The 24,511-nt window shown below is 41.7% G+C and overlaps 1 protein-coding gene across 15 annotated transcripts in view; it reads right to left on the bottom strand.

Annotated features, from left to right (window-relative positions):
• Positions 1–301: 301 nt before the first annotated feature.
• The window catches only part of mef2d (myocyte enhancer factor 2d), a 130,497-nt gene continuing 106,287 nt past the window's right edge, over positions 302–24,511 (bottom strand). For 5 of the 15 annotated variants that reach the window (XM_084727491.1, XM_084727499.1, XM_084727500.1 and 2 more), the window contains exons 7-13: positions 22,391–22,569; positions 20,274–20,303; positions 16,116–16,233; positions 15,508–15,685; positions 13,202–13,270; positions 7,698–7,748; positions 302–2,292 (exon numbers count right to left, since the gene is read on the bottom strand). In XM_084727491.1, coding sequence (XP_084583617.1) covers positions 1,851–2,292; positions 7,698–7,748; positions 13,202–13,270; positions 15,508–15,685; positions 16,116–16,233; positions 20,274–20,303; positions 22,391–22,569 — 1,067 coding nt within the window. In that variant the 3' untranslated portion in view covers positions 302–1,850. The remainder of the gene's footprint in view (positions 2,293–7,697; positions 7,749–13,201; positions 13,271–15,507; positions 15,686–16,115; positions 16,234–20,273; positions 20,304–22,390; positions 22,570–24,511) is intronic. The other 10 variants (XM_084727498.1, XM_084727504.1, XM_084727505.1 and 7 more) reach the window with 7 other exon arrangements.

Here is a 24,511-nt window from a genome sequence, read left to right as displayed (position 1 = left end):
GTGTGTGTGTGTGTGTGTGTGTGTGTGTGTGTGTGTGTGTGTGTGTGTGTGTGTGTGTGTGTGTGTGTGTCCATGGGGCAGGTGTGTTAAGGTGTCAGGGGTGGGGGTTAAGGTAAAGTGCGCTCCATCAGTGACAGAGTCCTAACCATTGCTCACTCAAAACAGTCCGAGTCTCCACGGCTACGTCTTCCCTTTCTGCCTCTACAGCACCCTCTCTTGGCTCGTCGACATATTACACTTTATATACACGCATAAATAATAATAAAAAAGAGACCGATCCACTGAGAATCAACGTGTTTGCTTGTTTTTCTGTTTCGTTAAGGGATATCCTGCCGAATATATAGTTAATATATACAATCCCTGTCGTCTATTGTAGTCTCCTGCCCCAGATGCAGAGCTGCCCTTGCTACCGCCTGAAGCTGTTTAAATATATACTTGTATATGATCTATTTTTTAAACCTTCAAAACACCTTATCCCTGTCACACAAAAGCCACAAAGGTTACAGATTGCTTATATACATGGTACCTCACGAATCTCCCAAATGTGAACATCAGCTATCTATTCAAAACATGAGTCGCTTCACAAAAATAATTTCAGCTGTGTGCATTGCAGGTGTGTGTTCAAGGATGAAATTGAGAATGAACATTTGCCCAAATCACTTTGTTAAAAAACGACCAGTTGAGGTAACAAACCCGTATACACACCCACACACACACACACACACACACACACAGACAGACAGACACATCAAACACACACACACGCGCCTTTCTCAGCATCTGTAGTTGACAAGATGTGGGTAAAACTAAGAGTATCTGCGTCATGTGTCGCTGAGCTGCTGCAGCTCGTCCCTGATTCAAAGAAAAGCAGTCTTTTACCTCGGCAACAAGTCGTGTTCCTCGTTTGACAGCTAGTCTGCATGGTTCTGATTAAATAAAGACCAGGAGGTCGTCAGTCTTGTACAGGGCCAAAGTGCCGGCCTGTTGACGCGGCTGGCGGCTCGGCTGGGGAGGGAGGCGAGTTTCTCTTTTTAGTGTCTTTTTTTTATATTGAAAACTGAGACAAATCCAAACTCTAAAGATCAACAGTCAAGACAGAAGGACAAAACTCCACGCTTTTAAAAAGAGCAAAACGGCCCGAGCTCTTAGAAAACAAACAAGAATCTAGAGCGATAGCGATACAACCGTGGTCGGGCCGACGTGTACAAAGACTCATTTGGTGGCACTGACGCAAACGCAGTGCGGCCGTGTTTGACAAAAACTTGCTGTTGATGAACAGACAGTAAGGACATGAGGGTGGGAGAATACCACCGGCATGCTGGGAAACCATGTTTGTCTGCTCTGCCAGCGGCTGTCAACATGTCGGGTGAAATAGTCCAAGTGGCCAGATTTGGGGTTTTACTAGCCACTGTGGCCTGATTAAAAATGTTCACTCCTATTCAAATACAGCTGAATAAAGTCCAACATGGTAACTGTTTTGACAAATAATCCCTGGTTTGGTGGCTCAACCCCTCGGGGTTTTGTGTGTATGTGTGAGTGAAAGTACATTAGAGTTCATATGTGTATGCACATTGCCATACAAGTGCGTGTCAGTGTCCATACGTGCGACATGAGAGTGTGTTAGCATGCTTGTGTTGTGTCTGTATGTGTGAGGTCAGCGTTTCCTGTGTGGACAGTCGGTTATTGGGTTGATGGCGGGTATAAATGTGTGTGTGTGTGTGTGTATATGTGTATGTGTGTGTGCATGGGGAAGAAGATTGGGGGCATCAGGGCTGGTGGGGGCATGTACACAAGCCACAAGTACACATCTCCATCTCCATCTGTCCATCCGTCCCTCTGCGATCATCTCTTCATGTGACCCAGGTGTCCATTCTCATCCTCTTGACGTTGGTCCCGTCCTGCTCCTGGGGCTCGGCCGAAGAGGGCCGCAGGAGGACCATGGTGGGCTGTTGGGCCCCGGCGCCGGCCTGGTGGTGGAAGTCCGGACCCCCTCCTCGCCCCTGGGCGCCGTCGTCCCGGTCGCTGCCTTCATACGAGCTGCCATTGCTGCTGAGGCTGTCGACTGGCGAGCGGCCCTGACCTCCTGTTTCCAGGCGCAGGGTGCCGGGGTAGGCGACCGTCACCAGACCCTGTCCCTGGACTTGACCCTGGCCGCCTCCGCCTCCCCCGCCGCCGCAGGTGGAGCTGGGAGTGCTGCGGTCGCGGTTTGGTGAGACGGGTTCGGACTTGACGTTGATGTTGGGGTTTGTGTTGACTGTCAGCGCGGCGCCCTGAGGTATGGGACCCACCGGCCTGAAGAGACGGAGAAAGAGACAAAAGGAGAACAAAAAGAAACAAAGAGCGTGAGACTACCAACAATTTCAATAACTTCTTGTACTATCCTTTAACATCACATGAGATCAGACCTTCATCAGACAGTTTGCAGGGATGAAACACAAAGTTCAGCCAATACTGCCAAAAAATTCAAGGAATGGTCACCGTCAAATGAATGCATCACCATATGCAGATAAACATAAACTGGGCTCTTACGAGAATAAGATTTTCAAAGACAAACACCCAAGACACTCTGCGGCGGTGCTGTAAACCAGGCAGATGCAGGTTGGAGAACAAGGACACACAAAACAAAGAGGACCACACTTGAGGCCACATATAAAGCACAGTCCAGAAGCCATGCAGCCCAAACATCCTTGCACTTTGGATTTGGTCGGTTAAGGTTCACGTTGCACGATTGTAAGCAAATCTGAGCTTGTGAAGTCGTACAGGACCTGCCAGGTGAGAGGCTTGGTTGTTTCCTTGCAAAAGCGCGGCACTTTACTGCAGGTGACATTCTCTGATATTTATAGAGCTGAACAGTGACCGTCCACTTCTTCAGCAGCTCCGATTCGGAAATGAATTTCCCATTCAATCACTCAACTGTGGTTTCACAAAATCCTTATACTAAGATGTTTAAGAACCAAACCAACCAACTTCAAGATGAACTGTGACCATTCCTGACCAAGATACAAGACTGTGTACATATTATATAATGTACATAATAACTACTTCTTAAATGTAACTTTTGTCAGTATTGTTGTGCTTAAATTGTTAATAACAGTGTTGTAATGTGTTGTCTACCAGTTCACAGGAGCGGCAAACATTTCCATGGTAACGGAGGTGCTGCCGATTAGAGATGTCACTGTTGCACTTAAGGATTGTGGGTAATGTAGTACTTCTCCACGACACTGCGTATAAAACACAGTTGCTATCATGTGGACTTGCTTACTCATTTACCACGGTTTCACAATCTCAGAGCTCGGGGTCAGTCTACCATTTCTACAAAATTACGACCAACGGTCTCAATCCCTCTGTTCAGAACATGAAAGGGACTTTTACTTCAGGAGCCTCACTGTTGAGCTCCGTACCATAACAGATGTAAAAACAGCTGAATATAAGCTTCGGTCCAGAGTCTATTTCTGTTCTGTTTGGCTTTCACAGCATGACAAATTGCTTGTTATCAGATATCAACATCTGTCTTATAACTATATCTTATTTCCAGTAGTTGGTCTGGATCATGTTTCTTAGTAACAAACTGCTTCACAGCTCTACAGGATCAGAGGATTTTTAGGCAACATTTGGTGGCACCACTCATCTCACTTACTTAAATACAGCACTGTGATTACACACTTTTGTCCTGTTACTTAAAATAAGAGCCCCCCCCCCAAATCTGCTGCTGACAAAAGATCCTCTCGAAGATGAGGAGCCAGTTCTGAAGCAGTGTGGATTTAATAATAATAAAAGATGGCTCCTGCGTTCCATTAAGCAACTGTTGCATATGTTTGCGATTCTGTCTCTCAGACATCACCACCAGAACCATCAGCTTGTTCCAGGAGATCCACTTCAGAGGGTCCCTGTTCCACCTACCGGCGGTGTTCGGACGTGATGTGACTACACATGCCGGTGAGACTATTAAATATGAGGCAGGGATGCCAGTTTGAGACGTGCAAACCAGGAGTTTTAAAGATTCAAAGATGCTGCACAGAGTTTTATACTGCTATGAGGAACGTAAAGCTACACAACGAAAGAGAATCCCATCATGCATCTCCATGATCGCATACAATAGAATTACGCCGTTTCTGTTACAACAAATCTACCTGGAATCTTTACTTTCACCTACATGACAGCACAAAGCAGTGCATCTGATTATGGTTAGATGCAACTTTTTTGCAGGATTACTTTTTTTGCTGACACCAGCGTGTCAAAACAGAGCTGTTGCAGCATTGACACTTTCAAATCCTCTCTCCTGTCTTTATTTGTCATAATATTGCATTTGCTGCATTTTTAGAATTTCTTTTAAGATTTTCTTACTAGTTTTTAAATCACTGAATGGCCTGGCACCAGCTCATCTCTCAGACATGCTTTTTAGATGTGAACGCAGCAGGTCCCTCAGATCCTCGGCAGCTCGCCTCCTAACAGTCCCGATTTCAACAAAACCAAACAGGGAGTCAACCTTCAGCCTCCGTGCCCCTTGTCCCTGGATCAGTCCACCAGCTGATCACAGGGTCTGGCTTTCATTTAAAGGAAGAGTTCACCCTAAAATCAAAAATACACATTTTTCCCTGGATTTTTTTGGTGTGAGTTGCAGAGCTTTGGACACATCAGCTACAGAGATTTCTGCCTTCTCTCTAATATTATGGGACTAAATAACACTCAGCTTGCGGTGCTCAAAGTACATTTGAAAAACTCAAAACCAGTGTCTCTTACCAAAAACCACAGCCTGTTTACTGAAGATAATCCACAGACGTTGTTGTGAGCCGTTTCATGTAGGAACTATTTTACTTCTATTAAATGCAAAGTTGTTCTGTTAGATTCTCCTGCAGAAAGAAAGTAGTTCCTACATGTAACTGCTCACAACAACATCTGTGGCTTATTGTGAACAGCCCTGCCTGCCATGATTTTGAGCACCACAGGACTAAGGCCTTTTTTGTCCCAGAGGCCAGACATCTCTACGGCCAATATGTTGTTTTTTTTCACTTTTTCCTTTGTTTTTGTCTGTGCTCTGTGAAGTACTGCATGTTTGTATGAATAATACAAGTAAAGTTGAGTTTAGGGGCCTTCTTTTAGACAAAATGCTTCACATTGATGGAGTCAAATCAACAAAATCTGCTGCTATCCCACCAAATATCATTTAACATTTTCAGTATACCACAGTCAGAGTTGTGAAGCTCTGAGAACACGCTCCAGCATTTCATTAAGCCGCTCTAAACTTGATTTCCGTGCACGTGTGCCTTAAGATGCTCAGGACAAAGTCATGTGCCAGAAAGCTTACATCTATGTCAGTGTCTGTGCCTCTACCTGCCACGACTCTTTGATCAGCCCCTCCACCCTCTCACTCAGCCTTCACCTCCTCCTCCTCCTCCTCCTCCTCTGCCTCTGCTGGCTGGAGGCTGAGTCGAACCTGTCACTGAGGCTGACACCGGCTGTTGACGCTGCACTGTGGCTCGCTTCTTTGACGGTGTCGACAGGATTTTTCGGATAGCGCTCGTTTTCCTCCGCTCTCTCCCCCGGCCTGACACGGTCGATCTGAATTTGAAGCTCCCAATTACTGCGTTTCGCCCCTCGGGTGTGTTCTAATATGTCATATCATGAGCCATCTGCAGCACTGTATCTCTAATATTCCCTCAATTACTGGCAGACTGAGAAGGGAATTTAAGATAGCACTCCTCCAGGCGATCTGGGTCTGCAGCACTCAAATGTGCTCGCTGTCTTGCCACACTTTAACTCGTGCACTCTTGCTGTCTTACATACAAATGCTCCTTCCCTCCTATAGGCCTACTCTCTCTCTCTCTCTCTCACACACACATAAATCCCTCAGCGGCGGCGGTGAGGCTCACTCCCGTCTCTCGCCGTGCCCACTTCATCAAACCTGCGCGTCGTGGCTCGGGCCGGCGCAGGTAGATGGATGGCGGTGCCACAGGGGTGCCGTTGCTATGGCGAGTGAAAACGGCAGAGTCAGCGGGCCGGTGACAGTGATGAAGGCGAGAGCGGCAGGCTACCTCCGAGCGCTAACAACACAGCGAGCACAGCCAGAAGCAGACACTTGGTTACAGTGCGGTGTGATGAGATGCAGCCGAGTTTCCCAAAATGCTCTGCTTTTCTGAGGACCAACAGGCTGCAGAATTACTCTTCTTAAATTAATTTGGAATCAGACAGATTTACTCATGCAGCCATTTCCACAACTATGTGTTGTACATAATTAAGTTTGTACACTTAATTTTACAAATGAAAGTCAGTGCTGCAGTTTAGACTGTAATCTAGTTAGATTAAATTATATTTGTATGGTTGGATGCCGTATAAACTGGGGTATGAAGTTATAAACGTTGAGGGTCTAACAAAAAGATGCCACAGTTGCATCATGGGAAAAGCAGTAACCAGTGTTTTTTTGGATCTTGACTCATAACAGGGACTAAAAGTTGAGATATCTCAGCCTCTGCTGCCTCAATTTTGACGATATTAAAAGAAAATCTGTCACTTATGAGCCCACTAACTTTATACAGCTGTAATATTAAATCACTGGAGTACTTTTAATTATGTTTTTTAGTAAAAACATCCTGATTTCAATGTTCTTGAGTATCACTCTATTGTAATAAATACAATAAATAAAAGCAGAGGGCTTTAAATATCACTCTGTTCACTCAGTATTTTGGCCAAACACAAGATTAAGTAGTGGATCTTATTTGAACATGCAGGTACCACTTAACACCTACTGTTCCATCCCTGGGACTCTTATGATTGTGAAGCATTTTCAGCGCTAGAACTATGAAAATATACAGGAATATATGACCATCCTGTTATATATGCACCAACAGATTCGACTATAGTCTTTTTGGTCATTTTCTCAAATGATTAAAACCGGTTTGTTTAAATTTAAATGCACTCTTAAAATGATTAATGCTGTGATATATTTGTAAATATTAGATTTTATACACCTCAATATTTTTCCTTCTTTCTAATTTCAGAGAATATCCAAATAAATTTACCTTCCTCTTTAATTTCAGAGAATATCCACATTCTTTTATTGTAAATTTACCACTTTAATCTAGAAAATTTGCCACTTTAATATCAGAGAATATTTCTCCTACATGTACCACTTTAATCTAGGATTTTTTTTTCTCAAATTTACCACTTTAATATCACAGAATATCCCCTTTCCTCTCTTAACTTTTCTGCTTTAATCTAGAAAATTCTGACTTTTTTTCCTTGTAAATTTACCACTTCAATATCAGAGAACATCCTTTTTTCTCTCCTAAATTTTAATCTAGAAAATTCTTACTTTTTTCTTGTAAATTTGCCACTTTAATATCAGAGAATATCCAAGTTTTTTGTTTTTTTTTTCTCATAAATTTACCAATTAAATGTCGGATATTTTTTCTTTTAGAATATCTAATTTGTTTTCTTGGAAATTTACCACTTTAATGTAGGAAATTCATCAAGTTTTTTCTCCCTTTTTTTAATCAACAATGCTCCTAATATGCAATTTTTAATTTGTTGTATCTTACTACTTCTTGCGTCTGTGTTTGTGTTTGGAATCATTCATGTTTAATCTTTTCTTTGCGCCCGTCTCTTCATTTCAAAGGTTGAGGTTCCTTCGTGCAGCAGATATTTTGGGAAAGCGGCGTCGCTGCTGTAGCTGTGTGTCTGAGGTGTAGAGAGTACAGTACCAGCAGAGGCCCTCCTCCCTGCCAAAGAGCAAGTTGGACTGAGAGGCCAAGCTGTGGAGGGAGGTGGAAAAAGAGACAAGCAAGTTTAAAAAAGCTAAAACAGCAGGGAAACAGTGGGACGGAGGCCAGTCGGGTCAGTTACTACACACACACACACACACACACACACACACACACACACAAAGACAAAGAAAAGAAAAGAAAAGAAAAAAAGTCTCAACAGCTGCTTCAGTCACACTGAGATGTTGTTCGGGGCAGAGTTGGGTACAGCAGGAAGTGTTAAAGCCTCTGCTGACACAAACTTGATCCTCATCCACACGCAATGCATTTTTAACAGGCACTTCCAATAAACTTGAAATCACTGGCTTTTCCTAAAATGGGATCGGGCCAATGGGAACTGTCAGTGCAGACTGTCATTAAAGGAATATACCGTGAATTCTCAAATAGCGTATTTCAGACAGGATATCAGAAACTTGCTCCCATTTTACTGGTGAATTTGGGATGAAATTGAAATAACGCAGGATTTACCAAGACAGCTAATATCTGCCAATTTAGTTTTTCCCACTTTTTTCCCCATGCAGCCTTGATCTCTTCAAACATCTGAATTCCCGTCTTTTATTTGAGAATTGATGGTAAATAAAGCTATCATTTGTTTTGTGAGATTCCATCAGCTTGTTAAGTACAGATTCTTGAGACCCAGCTCTTAATGGCTGCATGCAAACGTAGAGCGAAAGTATCCTGTGACCATCCTATACTGTTATGACTAAACAGACTGTATGTTTCATGCTAAATAAAAGAGAACAGGTGCTCCAATCAGGATTTTTGCAGACGATCGCTAGAAACAGTATTTAGAAGTCTTCTCTGTGTTGTGTAGCATTATTTAATTAACTGAAAATAAGAAAAAATAAAACCTTTCCTGTTTAAGTAATCTTCATGGCCAATCAAGTACAGATTTCAGAGTTTACGATGTGTATTTGAATGCACCATGATATCCCTGTCCATGTGTGCATGTGACAAAATCTGACCCAGATGGCAGAGAGCAGGACCAGGAGGCCTGTAAGCTTTTGATGCTTTCTGGGTGTTGCCTCGACATTTGATCTGTTCTTCTGATCAGGCTACATCGATCAAACTGTTCAGAATGAATATTGGCTGATAACGATCAGTGGTCGATCAATCGGAGCACCCTTCATTATCTTCTAGTTGAGCAGGAGGGTTAAAGAAGCCGCTGCTGGTTTTTACACTGTGGCTTCTGATCTGCAGTCTGGGAAAACACTGATTCCTCTGGGAGGTTTTTGCTGAACAGCCTCTGATAGCATGTGTGCATTGTGCCCTGCCGACAAACACTGTGTCCTGTAAGCAATTTAGCAATGTGTGCGCTGTTTTTTTTTCTGTAAAACCACAGCTGAGAGAGGGAGGGGAGAGACGGGGTGAGGGGGACAGACTGAGAAAGACAAAGTGTGTTTTTGTGGGCGAAAAACAAGAACAAAGTGAGAAGAGCACTTCCAGCCTCCAATAAAACACTTAATCCTCTCTGTTAGTTCCATACTGATAGATCTGAAGCTACATACATCACGGATGGATCAAATGGACAGAACAAGACTGATGCACTCGCAGACAACGTCTCTCAAAGTTGTGCTGTTTATTTCCTGCTAAGTTTCCCAAATGGAGACCCCGTCTGCGGATAACACGTCGACTCAGTGAGGAAGCAAACAACAAATGGCATCCAGAGAGAAATTCTATATAAACAGGCAAACCAGCTGAAAGCGAGGCTCCATAGGGAGGAGGTTTAACGGGCGGCCGTGACATTAACATTTAGATTGGGGAGTGAGGAGGAGGAAGACGGGAGTCAACAGGTGTACGCCGAATTAAAGCGAGTCTGACAAAAAGGGCAGGAAATAAGCAGAACTAGAGGAAGAGGAATGATTAAAAAGGGGGATGGGAGAGGGTAAGATGACAGAAATCATTTCCTCGTTCAGCCTGTGGTGAGGAAAAGTGTGGACGACAGCGACGGCGAGGCTCACAGCCAAACCGTCATTCACTGTTTGATTGGAAGAGCTTGTTTGCTCGCTGTGAGGCGGCGCTGTGATGAAATCAAAAACAAACCAGAGCAGTCTGGGCTGCAGAAGTGCCCACGTCTGCCCATGCTGTCCTAGGACGGCACGATTTTCCGTTCTGCCGAGAGAACAGTTTGGTGTGCTGGGAAAGCTTCCCACATTTCTGTGGCACTCGCTTGTTTTCAGTGACAGCGAATCTGTCATTCTGATCCCACACACACAACACAGTAAACCTGCCTGGTGTTCACTGGAGCGTCCAACCTGTACGAGGATGAAATTAAAAAACTGCTTATTCAGTGAAATCATGACTATTGTTCCCAATGTTTTAATGAGTGTCTTGGCTATTTTAAAACACAACAGACACTCTCAATAAAATCTTTTAAAAGAAAAGAAATCTGCAACATATTTACTGTAATAAATCCTAAAATTACCATGATATGTCATTAAAGATTAAGGAAATATGTTAAGTTGAAATAGTTGCTACTCTGACAGCAACGAGAAAGCCATTGTGTCCTTTGAAATGTGTAATCCGGGACAGAATAATTGTTTTTGTTTGCCTGTTTCACTTTAGTTAACGCTCAGATTAATGCAGATTGTTTGCAGAATGACTAAGTGTTTGTTTATGAGTCACAAAAAATCATCAGTAATCTTGTAGAAGGTGTAGATGTTTATAACAGTTAAATTGAGCAATTTGTTAATGGAGTTTGGCAGGGAGTGAGACAGACAGTCACTGAACTCAAAGTCCAGGGTATGTATTTACAGAGCTGTGGGTTTTTTGATTTCAGGATAATTGGGCTTAGCTTCATGCTGACAGACACCTGACAGCCAATCAACTTGAAGTGTAGGACTCGTCGTCAGTTGTTATTGTCGAATTACAATGTTCCACTTGTCTTGTACTCCTGCAGTGTTCCTGCAGCCTGCCTGAAGGGGGTCGGAGGGGGACTCACTTCAACCACAGACTGGATATTAAACAGGATTTCAACCTCTTTAATATACCATCTATGGCTGTAACTCGTTATCTGTGCTGTACTAATTTTTACACACATTTTTATCATTGATTAAATTGCAGATTATTTACTTGATATGATTTTGGTCAATAAAATATCTACAGAAAGCAAAAATGCTGATTACACGTTGCTAGAGCCCACGGTGAGGTCTTCAGATGTTTTGATTCATCCAACCAACAGTCTAAAACCCAAAGATATTAAATTGACTGTCACAAAAGACAATATACATATATATATAGAAGTACGCTGCTGTACTTGTAGACTACAGAGCAGCTTCTTCCCTCTGGCCGTGAGATTCATCCTCAGCACTCCACCATGAAAAATTGTTTGTTTGTTTTATTATGTATTCACCCCATCGACTGTATACTTAAACTTTTGTATATAACGTTTGTTTTAAAAAGGGAACTATAGCTTACTCTCTTTATTAAATCCTTTGTTGTAAAATGAATATAAATCTACTTCATTCCTTACTACTTAGTACTAATTACAAAGTAAGCTGAGGAGGAGGAGGAGGAGTTTTGCAGGTGTTTGGTCATAAACCAATCATTAAATTAAACTTAAGATAGTGTCAAGGAATCACCAAAGTTGTTTTAATTAAGCCTAATCCAGGTGTTCATGGGAATCCATCCAATACCTGTTGAGTTATTTTACTCATTACCACAAATGTCAAGCTCATGGTGGTGCAAGAGGAGAAGTCAGGGGATCACCAGAGTCAGGAGACTGTCAGTGTCTGAGCCAGATTTAAGGTCAGTCCAATAGTTGTTTGGTTATTTCAGTCTGGACTGAAGTGGTGGATGCTGCTGTCCCTAGCTGCTGTTAGAATGGCTTAATACTTTACTGGTTTACTGGTAAAGTTGCAAATTGAGTCTCTTTGGGTTTTGAGCCGATGGTTTGACAAAACATGGAATTTGAAGATGTTGCCTCGGGAACTTGATGGGCTTTTTTCACTACTTTTAAAATTACCAGTATAAGATTTAGTGGCATCCATGGATCTGGACTTTCACCCTCTGCAGACATGAACGGCTCAATCTAAGGCACCGAAAACACGACCATTTCAGATTATTATACGCTAATGAAAACATGCTTATAACAATTAAATTTCTGCCGATAAATCTTAGTAAATCTTCCACACTGGAGCTTTAAATGATAAACAGATGAACTGATGGTGAAACTTAAGTATTAGCTGTAAGCGAACAGTAGTTGGTAAGGGCTAAGGTGAAAAAAACTCTTTCTGGCCCTCGGTAGAGAAACAGTAGTTGGATTGTTTCAGCTAATACTCTTCAGACTAAGTGAGTGCTGGCTGTTTTTTGTTTTTTTTCAGAGTCTCTGAGTGGTTTAACGGCTCTGTTTGCTGAACGATTTCATACAATCTGGCCAGCCATTTGTTAACATTTACAAGGCGATATGAAGAGTTCTGCTGTGTATGAGCTGGTGAGCGCTAACTATGTACTGCTTTTTCAAAGATGCTCAACCCCCCGGAGTCACAGCTGCTGTATACAATAACAAACAACCTATTATCATATTTTCATGGACAAATTTCAGCTTGTCAGACAGAGAAACAAATAACGGTCTCACTCCTGACAGCTGGCATTATTTTAACACATTTGTGTTATCTTTAATTTCCCTCTTTGTGATTGAGATTCTGAGGAGCTGTACAGTCTTTAATTAACTTAATGCCAAGATATATTTGTAGCTGAGAATGTTCTGAATAAAAGGATATCAGCATTTTGAGCGCTGTGAAATGTTAAATGCGTACTTGTGTAGTCTATTAACTGATAATCAAACTCCAAATTTAATTTAATTTTATGTTATCTATCTAAATAATCGTCTTTGACAGCTAAGCTACATCTAAATTATTCTCTTTAGTCATGCTGCTATAGGCATTTGAGGCCTACATGTATCTGAGGAATTGGAACTTATGTCTGACTGTCAGCTGACAGTGACAGCTAAATGGCGTAAAAGTAAAATTTTAATGCAGTAAGCATGTCAGTGGCGCACAGATGTGCACTGGGACAGTGTTTGGGACTGAAAGCAGCATCCAGAGACTCCTTTCATTTGAGAAGCTAGCGAGACGCCGCCGCTGTCACACTGCAGCATCTTCCTCTTTGTTCATGACACTTCCAAAGAGCTTCAGATCTAAGCTTTAGGTGGCACGAGAACTCTTATAACCACACAAGTAAAGCGATAATCTGGGGGGGAAAAAAAAGGGCCTCGACGGAGCCGAAGGAGTTATGAAGTACAGACACAGCAAAGCAACAACAGGCATCACATTCAACACACAAATGGAGAGAAAAGATGGTTTGATATCATGTTTGTCATGTAATTTCATCTATTCTGTAATTTCTCTGGGTTATTTTGACTGAGCCTGTGAGCAGTGTATTAACTTCACAGATAAAAAGACATGGCAGAGCTGCGTGGCACTAGATGCTATCATGTCATTCACCTCAGGTTAGCAGCAAAATTGGAGATGCAGTTAACCATCTCCGCATTCTGTTTCTCTGCACCCCACATGCTGTGGAGAAAGAGGGGGGGAGGGAGGACAAAACAAGAGGCAGTTACAAGCCGCTCCCCCATCCACAGGTTAGCCAATCACAGCCAGACTGGTCATACACAGAGTTAGCGCTAAAGGCTAAAATGCTATGACACCAATATGTGGCTGATGAGGCTCAGGAAAGGTTAGCTTTGAAGATGTAAAACAATTTAGAAACATCATAACTTTTACAGATGCAGTACACCTGTAATAATAGTAATAATAATAATAATAATGTAAAACACCTCACTGACAATGACTAAATGTCTGGAGAAACTTTATCACAGAAACACTGATAAAAGTGGGTCATATTAGCAATTATCAGAATTTATCTGCTGTAAAGAAAGCAACATGAGAAGTCTGAATAAAAGAAAACTGTCAGTATCACAAATTAATGCTGACAAATGCTGCTAAATAGCTTTCACCCTCGTATGACCCACCTCTCCAGCTGTGGCTGCTGTGTTTTTAGTTACTTCAAAGTTAACATCCTTTCCTTAGAAGCGTTTTATTAAATCTGCTTCCTGAATACTGTGGGCTGAAAGTTACGAGAAGCTGCACAGAGTGACTCAAGATGCCTTCAGTTTCGTGGAACCGGATAATCAGAATATGAAGATTCAGCAGGCTTACTTATAATAAATAATAATGTTTCAGAGGAACGAAGAGCCGAATCTAAAAGTGAAGCAATTTAAATATTGGAGCAACATGTGAGGATCAGGCCCATGACCCTGCACAGCCACACAAGTGTTTTCAGTTTATCAAGGACACTTTGGGAGCTAACTTTCATGGACCTGGACTAGACCATGCCTAGGTATCCCAGCATGCATTTTGCAACAATTTCTGAATTTGTTTAAACCTTTTTTGGAAATGCTGGTTATTATTATGTCAACATCCATCGTTATTCTAAGGAGAACAGTCTTATCTCAGAAAACCCTTCAGTAAATTTTCCCATGACTCTGATGTGGTAACATGATGACGTTTGAAAAGATGAATGTGAAACTTGTCGACGCCAAATTAGTTTGTTGAAGGTTCACACATTATCCTGGAGTTTGAACTAGAGATGTCAACGGTTAACTGCTGGTCCTCGGTTAATCTGCATACCCAGCTTTGCTAGTTAGCAGTCTGAGGTTAAAAAAAATTAAGCTTGATGGGAACATTTCCTCCAGAAAGGCAATGAAATCAAATGTAAATTATTTGATGCTACTCTTCAGTTTAGCAGCAGCACTAAGCTGTACTACATTAATAACAAACATCCGACTGCCATGTCCGAGGTTGGCTCGCTGCCAAAGCTTATTGCGAGTTGCAACCAGCGTTACAGCGCATTACTGCCACCTACTGTGTTGGACTGTGAAGTGCTTGATGTTAGTGTTAATAGGAAATGGAGGCATGTACAGTTACGTAATGACTTGACTCTCTAGCCTGTGGAAAAGCAAATCGGTACTTGGATGGTTCACGAGTTGACCCATCTCTGAACTGGAACAGGGGACGATGTATTTAGTCATTTTGTGTTACTATCTAAAAGATTAGCAAGTTAGTTACTGGTCAAAATTAAGCAAAAGTGACAACCCTAGTTCAGACTCCAGAGTTGAACCTGCAGAGTTTAAACTGCTGTGTAAGTGAGTTTGTCCTCTGTATTGAGCTAACGGTGCAGCCAAAATAACTGAAAGCACTTGTGTGGGTGGGCCATGGGTGCAGTAGTGTTTCCAGATTCTGTAAGTGGCAGAGGTGAAAAAAAGAAAAAGGGACATAAAACCAAAATTTATCACCAGTATTTACTACAGTGGTTGGCCAAATAAGGACAGAACTGTACCAAGAACTGTGAGGGAGTCCGGCTTGTGCAGTTTCAAATCTTGTGCGTCTGTGTGCAGGATAACACAGCTAGCTGCCTAGCCTCGCTAGCAGGAGCTAAATGAGAGAATGAGAGTGGGACTCCAGTGGGAGTCGGAGCTGAGCGGGGGGGAAGTAACTAGGTCACCGCAAAGATGAATCAACCGCAGCTGGGGTGATGCTACAGCTTCGTATGGGAGAGGTGCTTCAACTGCTTTATATGTCTGTCTGTGTGTGTGTGTGTGTGTGTTACAACTGGTGCACTGACTCAGCTGACATGCACCGCTCTTAGAAAAGCCTTCTGATCGGATGTTTGAGGAGAAAGGTCAAAGGTCAGGAAACAGGCGAATCGATCTCATTTATGACTTGGTTGAAATGAAGAAAAGGGAGCTTACACCAAGTTACTGAGCGACGCCAGGCTCAGCTGCTGTGGCTGTTGCTGTTGTTGCTGCTGCTGCTGTTGTTGCTGGGAGACTGCTGGTTGCTGTTGCCAGGCAGCCATGTTGCCAGGCACCAGCCCCGGTGGTGTGAACGTCTGGAGCGCTGTGAGATCTGCACTCGTCAGCTGGTACTCTGAGATTAAGGGATGGAGGGGGAGACACAGAGGGAGAAGGAAAGAGAAAAGGAGGTGGAGAGGAGGGGTGAGGGGGATTGTTTTACATCATACAACTTTCTGGTGCATCAATATTAATCAGGGCTAATCCATATTAATGGAGACCTTTGAAGTGGAATCATTCCAGAAGCTCTCACACAATGAACAAAGTGAATATTCATGGTGGTTTGTGGCATCACACTGCGAGGTTTTCACGTTTTTCTACATGACACTCAAGACTCTCCACGACATAATGCACACTATATCCTTTACTTGGCTTCATGTTTTATCTTTTTTTTAATTTAAAGTAGTTCCTTTCCTGTCCTGATGTAAACACTCAGATTGAGTTTGAGCTGCTAAAATGTCCCATCTTGCAGCAGGGAGGCAGCGCCACCTTAGCCTTCGTCTTACCAGTGTTGTAGGCCGTCTGCATGCCGGAGAAGGGCGCTAGGAGACTGGGTGTTGCCACGGAGACCACTGGTGTGGTGAGCGACTGCGCCACCTGAGAGCCACCTAGCCGCTGAGCATTCTGGGAAGACAGAAAGATGCACGGGGGAAGTTGAACATTAAGACAGTAAGGTGGGAGAGGTGATTACAGCTACAGTGGTCCTAAACATGGGGTCTGGGGGCCTTCAGGGGGCCGGAGGCTGCTTCTAAAGGATCTCCAGCTAAATGAAGAGAAGTCTGATTTCTTAAGAATTTAACATATAAAAGTTTAAGTAAAGATGTATGAAATTCACTCTTGGCACAATTATCTGCATCTCCTCTGTGTACACTGCAGTTTAAGGGATAGTTCTGATTATTTGAAGTGTTTGCTATATTTAAAATATTTTCACCGCTTCACCTTTCTGTCAGTCTTTTCCAAAGGGAAACTGCTGCAAAAAACAGCTCTTTCTCAATCAAACTCATTTGGCAATTTTACCACACAGATCACAGGAGTTGCTGGTCCACTGCTGCATCGATCTTATCTTACCTGTGTTATTGTGTGACCTTGGTGAATCAAAACTAACCTTTTAAAACACAGAAGTCACACAATAACACTAACAAATTAACCAGTCGTGGCAGTGGTAAACCAGAGACTCGTGTTCTGTGGGGTAAAATGACTGATTTTGGAGTCTGGTTGGTGTAGAGAGAGTAGTATCTGGCTCATGTAAGGGTGATTTCCCATGAGAAAAGGCTTTCTGAGAGCAAGGTAGTCTTGTGGAAAATATTCTAATTTTATTGTATACTTAAACTGATTGATATTTTTAGGTTGCTGAAATAAGTCTTGTTACTGACCCTGTCCACAGCAGAATGTGCCAGCAGTCCTGCTGCTTCTCCACACATGTGCTGTAGGTAATACTTCATATGACATACTTCACATAATCCAAACTATCCCTTTAATTTGTGCTAAAACTTTCTTTTAGTAATTTTCCAGCAGTAGTCTTGCAATGGTGTGATTATATCTCTAAGGTTTTGGTGTCAAAATGTTAAAGAACTCTATAGTAACAGGATTTGAATAGTAAAATCTTAAACATCCAGTTAAAAGAAGATAATCTTAAATGGAGATTTTACTTTTCAACTCCTGTTACATTTTAGCCAGAGTTCTGTAATATACTGACACCAAAACCTTTCAGATATAATCACACTGGTGCCAGACTGCCAATGGAAAATTGTGACAAAGTTTTAGCATGAAGATTTACACCTAAACACTTTCTTTTTGGGATCTTTGGATCCAGTGTTGTGGCTCCGTGTCGTGAGAAAACCTGGTCCGGTTCCACAACGAATCGTGCCTTTTTCTCCTTATATGGGCTGAGTGTTGGAGTTCACGGCACATGACTTCATCCATTTTCAACAGCAATAATGATAATGGTTAGCATGTGCTTTTCCACTGTACAGCAGAGTGGATGCAGAGACCTTGTAATGTGACTGAGAACAATTTAATTACACTGTTACTACTGAAATATTTCACTACAAACACAGCTTGTTCTACTTCTAGTTGAAATGAAAACAAATACGTCTTCCTGTGATCTTAATTGCACTGCGCTTTACGAAGCCGACGTGCAGCAGCTCTAATTCACTTTCAACCCTCAGTTTTGCTGCAACATTTGAAGTTTTATTGGCAGACTACATTATAAAAACAATCTTAAACAAATCCAGCAGATCACTAATAACTGAAGTCTGACATAATAAAGCGTTACATCACTTCACGTTGCCTGTGCAGGACAGTGGAAGATGTTTTATTCATCATGCCACAGACAGAAGCATTTCTGTGTGAAAATCCAAGCACCTCAGTTCTCTCTGAGGCATTTAACTTTTTTTGGTGACACTTTAACATCTGCGTGCAAGATGAGAAGTGTCTCACATCTCAAGGTGGCGTTGGCACGGCAACGCTGTCGCCAGGGCCGGGCGTTTGTGTTATGTAGCGTCACGGTGGAAGGTGTTATGAGAGGCATCGCTGTGCTGGAGAATCATGCTGACAGGAACGCATGCATCGACAAGGCTGACGGAGGAGAGATGAGCGGGGATGAGTGTGTGGAAGAATGTGTTTGTATTTAAAAAAGTACGTGTGTGAAATGTGTGCGGAGAGGTATGTTAGAGGTGTGTGCGTGTGGAGAGGAATATGCATGAACACGTGTCAGCATGCATGTGTGTGTGGAGGACCGGAGGGGTCAGCGTGTCGGACTCCAACGTGTCCGCCTGTGTTCCAGGTTGGAGACTTTGTGATCTTTCTTCACTCTGATCCTCAGAGCATCGACACTCAGATGAAACCAAACATGCACATGCTGAGCAGCTTTGACACAGAGCGGAGAGTCAGCTGGTCGCTCCGGTTCCCTCAATATTCCCTCTATACACTGTTTGTGCTGCACAAATGTCACTTTAATCTCTACTGTGCCATCAAATTTAGCACAATATAAACACACTTGTGTTTAGGTTTGGTACTTTGCCTTTTTTAAAACGAATTTCTGAGATGTTTGATGTCACAAAATCCAACATTTTGGGTGTATTTTACTTCTAAAACAACGTAGATCTCACAGAAACTGGATCTTGGTGATTTTTGTCTTATGTTGGTTGGTTAAAAACTCATCTAATTTGTGGTAGTTAAGGAAAAAGAAACTTAGTTATCTGCCTACATCATAAAGTCACACGTACATGTACTATTATACAAATATAAAAGTGCTGAAATTCAGATATAAAAATCAGCTGATTAACATAAACACACATTGTTTTTAGGTCTACATAACAATGGAAGGTTTACTAGGAAGTGACATGACATGTTTCAAATATGTTTAGATGCCATTCAGACCAAACATGTAACTTTAAGTTTTTCAAGAGTGCACTGGGAAGAGAAATGAACTGGAAAAAAACAACATAAAGGTGCACAGACTCAGGTTCACACTAAAGCTGCTCATCTATAAAATGTATTTATGGTAATAAGAGATGTCTTTAAGTCTTTAAGAAAGTATTTAAAAAAGTTCAAAATTTGGGGAAATTTGCTTTATTGCCAAGAAGTTTTCAGTTTCAGTTTTCAGTTCAGATGAGTTTCAGTTAGTTTCCAAAGTGGATTCGCTTGTTTCAGTTTAGCTTAAAAATGTTTAAACTGAAGTGAAACAAGCACAAGACTTTGTGAAGGCCGTTGACATCCTCATGTTTATTGTGCTGATAAATTTGACCAAATTTATGAAGAAAAACTTGAGACATTTCTTATATCGTATTTTTTTTCAGTTAGTTTTAAATACACCACCGTTTCAGTTTTTGTTTGTTTGTTTCTAAAGTCTGCTTTTTATTTTTTATTTTAGTTAAGTAAATGTTTTTTCACACCTAGTTTTAATTCTTAGTTTTAGTTCACTATAATAACCTTACCTAAGACAGAGCCAGGCTATCTGTTATTCTTTGTTTCAAGTCTTTATGCTAAGCTAACTTAGCCAGCTGCGTGTGGTAGCTTCATAATTACCATACAGGCATGAGAGTGGTGTCAATCTCATCTTCTAACTTTCTGCAAGAAAGCAAAGAAGTATACTTCCCAAAATGACTAATCTTTCAAATGTACTCCTTTGAGTCTTGAAAGTCAAGATGCAACTTCACTTGGAGTGACACCTAAAATAATGCAGCATTTTCCTTTAAAAAACTTTGTTAATAGTGTTTTTCTGCATAATTGAGGCAAACTAATTTCAGTGCAGAGGCCTAATAAGTCTATATGGAAGGCCTGCTTGTCTTATTTATCCTCTACTGTTCTGGGGTTTTACCAGAAACTTGAAACTCTCTGAAGTTCAAGTCCTCATGTTTGAGTCAGGGCTACAGCCGTGATGGTGCTCCAAATTTAACATCGTCTGTGAGGGAAACCACAGAGTCTCACTGTCCAAATCTTCCAGGAACCAGTGCAACCAGCTGATTCGTCCGCTGTGTGTCTGTTGCTCTGATGCTCTGAGTCCACCGTGTGCTCTAAACCGCTCCTCCTCTACTCTCTTCGGTGCCACTGAGTCAGCCCCGACGGGATGCGTTTGCTGACGGTGTCACACTCATGCTCAGTGAGATCACACAGAGTTCGACACCACATCCACGAGGCTAAAAGTCTAGAAGTCTATTCACCTCACTCACCAACTCCAGCTCTTCCTCTGTCTGCACGGCAGGTGGAGGCGAGGCGGGGGGGCAGAAAACAGAGGACGGGTTACGTTTCTACAACAACTAACTGCAGGAAAATATGAACATATGAACTTTATCTAAAGTCTAGTCAAGAAGTATTGTTAACAATTCTGTTTATAGTGACACATTTACATGTCTGTGACTGAAAATATGGCCTCTAGTCTCCAGGCGGTGGTGCACAGTCGACTTTAAGTTGACCTCCTCAACTATTAAGTCAAAATGCAGCCAAACTGATCGATGGCAGAATGCAGCAGAACGATTGGATCCAGATGTTGAATTGCACAACAGAACGGAGGAATATTCACAACATCTACATGTGAAGTGTAGAAATCTGTCTGGGATTTGTTGGTAGATATGTGACTTCTAAAACTTCTATATATCAACAGAGAACTTTACTCCCTTTTAAGGCTGTAGAAAACTAAATTAACTGATGTTGCAGGGAGATTTAGAAACACTCAAGAAAAATGCTTAACTTTCACTCTTTAACATTTTTTACTTTTTTACTTTATATTCAGTTCCAAAATAGGAAAACCAATGTAACTTTAAACAGTGTCTGGTACCTTTATGAGGTGTAAGAGCTTGAACTTCTACTCTGCCACATCCAAGAACATTTTTGGATTCACACACTAAACCTTTTACAAGTCCTCCAAGTCAGGTTCACCAAACTCTACTTGCACAAACTTGTCTAATTTGCTTGTTTCGACTTGATGAATACCAGTTGTTCATTAGGGGGGGTGCTTTCCAGAGATTTCATCATTAGCATAATCAGCACCCGTAAACTGCCACATAAGGTGACCTGTTGTGAACTATTTTTATGGGTTTAATTAAAAAACATTTTAACACTGCTGAGCTTCAAGTCCCGCTGTCAGACATTAGCAGAACAAAACATTACAAATTTAGCAAAGTCAGTAGTCAGACCTGAAACAATTAGAAAATATTACTGCAGCAGTCAAAGCTGTGTCATCACAGAGCTGTGCTGTGACAGAAACGAAGACTGAACGGCTTTAAGTTAGATACCAAAAACCATCGTGCTAAAGAACAGCAGTCCAAAACTAAAATAGGAGGCGTTCAAGGGGAGGGGAGACAGTCACAGAAATACAGTCCATGATGTTACACTGTCTGGTGCAACAGAGGATTTTCTACTGAGAATCATCCTGCTGAACAACAACTGAATTGTGTCAGTTTTTATGCAAAAATCAAGTTTTTATGCCACATTTGCACCCCGGGTTCATTCAGATCAAAGTTCCTATGAAGTCAAAATTGATATTTAAGTATTTTTATCACATATGTCTTACACTATATATCCCCTACAGGCCAGTATCTGGCCCAACACTGACAATGTTTGTTATTTCCTTGTCCTCCAGCTGCTCAGCTTCAACTGATTTACAGAGTTTCCTGACAGACAGATAGCTTAACTTGCTGTTAAAGCAGCTAAATGCTAATGGCTGCCAACTGGCTGTCGTCAGACAAACACCAATCAATATCTCCCACAAGTCCCTCCCAATATCCAATCAATATCTCCCACAAGTCCCTCCCTTTTACAGGAAACGTCCAAATACACGTGAGCAATAATCATCCTGCTTCACGGGAACTTTACGCCATTAAAATTCTTGTTTCAAACAAGTGTTATTCCCTGTGGAGGGACGCAGACTGTCTGTGCATGATAATATGACATGCCAGAAATAATTCTACATATGAGAAAAATGTTGAAGGCAACAGTTCACTCTTAAGTCACTCAAACATGCCACTTAAATCAATTCATATGAGCGGCTCTTGCATGAGGCCCTTGTAGTAATAGATAATGTCAGAATCACCAAAACAAATCGAAGGAAAAAAGAAAGATTAGTGACTAACTCTGAAGAAATAAAAGAAATAAAGATGCTTGTATCCTTCTGTCGCTCCATGACAAGTCATGGTTCATAATCAAACTACTCCTTCAGTTTGCCATAATAATAATTTAGTTAACATTCACACTCAGTTCTGGCTACATGTTTTGTCCCTGTCCCGTGAGTTTGGACCCATCGTTTGTCCCCGTGTGGCTGCCGTAGTTGTATTCTCCTCACCAGCTGCATGAGGCTCTTGCCGCTCTGCGAGGTGATGACCCTCAGGTCCGGCTTGCGGCTGTTGACCATCTGAGGGCTGGGTGGAGGCGGAGACTTAGCCGGGACTACTTTCCCCAGGCTGTTGCCGTTGGATACGGAGAGGAGGCCCGGGGAGGCCCTGGCACTGATGTAGCCATTAGCTGGAGAGAGACAGAAAGAGCGAGGGAGAGATTTAGTGAAGAGGGAGGGACGGAGGAGGTTGTGTGTTTGTCTGTTTTGATGTTTTTGGTGTCTGTGTCTACCTGTGAACTCTGTCTGTGCTTGTCTGCCTGGGTGTGTATACTCAGCTCTTTGTGTGTGCGCGTGTGTGTGTGTGTGCCTGTGTGTCTTCTCATTAGCGACTTGGATCGCTCTGTCGCACCACATGCTCCTCATTGTTTCTGCAGCTCAAACAGTGCTTTTTGGCGGCGCTCTGATTTTTTTCTGCAGCTCCTCCACATCAAAACCATGTCACTCTCTCTCCAGAACTATTTTATTTCCACTCTCGACGTCTTTCCTCTTTTGTTTCAGTCGTCTCGACGGTCGCTGCAAAACACACACAATTGTCTCTGGACGCTTTCCATCTTACGCTGCAAAAAATATCCTTCGTATTAAATAAGTTTTGACTACTGTCGCGCCCTAAAAGTCTTATTTTCCTAAAACAAGTTAAAAATGTTCTAATTCTGTGATAATATTTCAACATGCTCCTGATATATTACAATTATTAGAGCTTTCTGTGTGTTTGTACCTCATGAACTCCAATTGTGAGGAGTATTTCCCATGTGTACCTGCATAACTGCATGTTATTATAAGCTGTGAGATTCGCTTTTGTCAAACGTTTTCCCTGATGATGCTTCAAAGGCTGAAAGCTCGTCTGTTTGATGAAATACCTGCACTGTGCAGAGCTGTTCTTTCTCAAGATTTTATGTTTTTGGCCTTTTTGGCCCCTTCGCACTGTGTTTAAAAAACATACGTCCAATCCAAACCAATTCATAACAAATGAGTGTCAGTTTGACTTGTACTGGAACAGGCTGAAAGAAATCACTGTAAAGGTAGATTTTTTTTTTTTTTTAAAAAGAAAATTTTCTTTTAAGAAGGTGCAGTGTATAAGATTTACAGGGATTTACTGGCAGAATATGGCAAAAATGAAACATAACCTTCTATAATATATAATAATAAGTGTGTGTTTTATTAGTACAGACATTTTTAAAGTGTGAGTGTGAAAAGGAGATCACATGAACTGGCCTTAACACGTGTGATTTGGTTAAAGAGATAGTTCAGAGGTAAATAACTGGGGACTTTTACAGTTTTTCCCAGATTTATAAACTAATAAATGCTTTTCGGCAGACCTCTTTATGTACTTGGTGAAGTCTGCAGTTATGTTAAATTGCAAAATTAGTCTTGGTTGAATTGTTGAGTGTCAGTGGGATGCACCGCCATATGTCTACAGTAGCCCAGAATGGACAAACCAAACACTGGCTCTACATGCAGCCTTTTGCATTTTGCATGAATTTTGCAGCCACTGTAGATTTTCCTGCAAGCTTTGAACAGGAAGGATAGACAAGGTTTTTTTCAACCTGCAAGCAAAATCCTACGCACTGGTCCTTTAAAGAATAAGCCTGGTGATATTCTACTCTTATATTTTTCTTACTGTCAACAAATCCCATGAGAAGACCAAAACCAACCATGTGTAGTCTGTCCGTCAATAATTTCTGACTTCCCTATTGTCTCAGCTCCGAGCCCGTCCTCCTACTGAAGACATCAATCTTTAAAAACAGGTCACAAATATACTTTTATATATTTTAAAAAGGCTCAGTAGTTTACTAAAACAGCTGGCCACTGTCTTTTTAAAAAAAACAACAACACATATTTGTGGCAGCAGGATGGTGTGTGTGGGATTGAGTCAAAATAAACAACAGTGTGTGTATTTATGGTAATGAAGAAAGAATGTCACATGTCACAACAGTGTGGCTCACTGATGCGTTTTAAATAAATTTTAGACAACAATGGAGCTCTATAGCACAGAGGAATAAGAGATATCAGACTTTTGAGTGGATATATTCATTGTTGGTTTTGGCCTTTTGATGGGATTTGTTGATAATA

Source organism: Lutjanus erythropterus, chromosome 9 (genome assembly GCF_056507025.1).
Source record: "Lutjanus erythropterus isolate fLutEry1 chromosome 9, fLutEry1.hap2, whole genome shotgun sequence".
NCBI classification, from domain to species: domain Eukaryota; kingdom Metazoa; phylum Chordata; class Actinopteri; order Lutjaniformes; family Lutjanidae; genus Lutjanus; species Lutjanus erythropterus.
The sequence above is the reverse complement of the archived record's forward strand: the minus strand, read 5'-3'. Positions and strand labels throughout refer to the sequence as shown.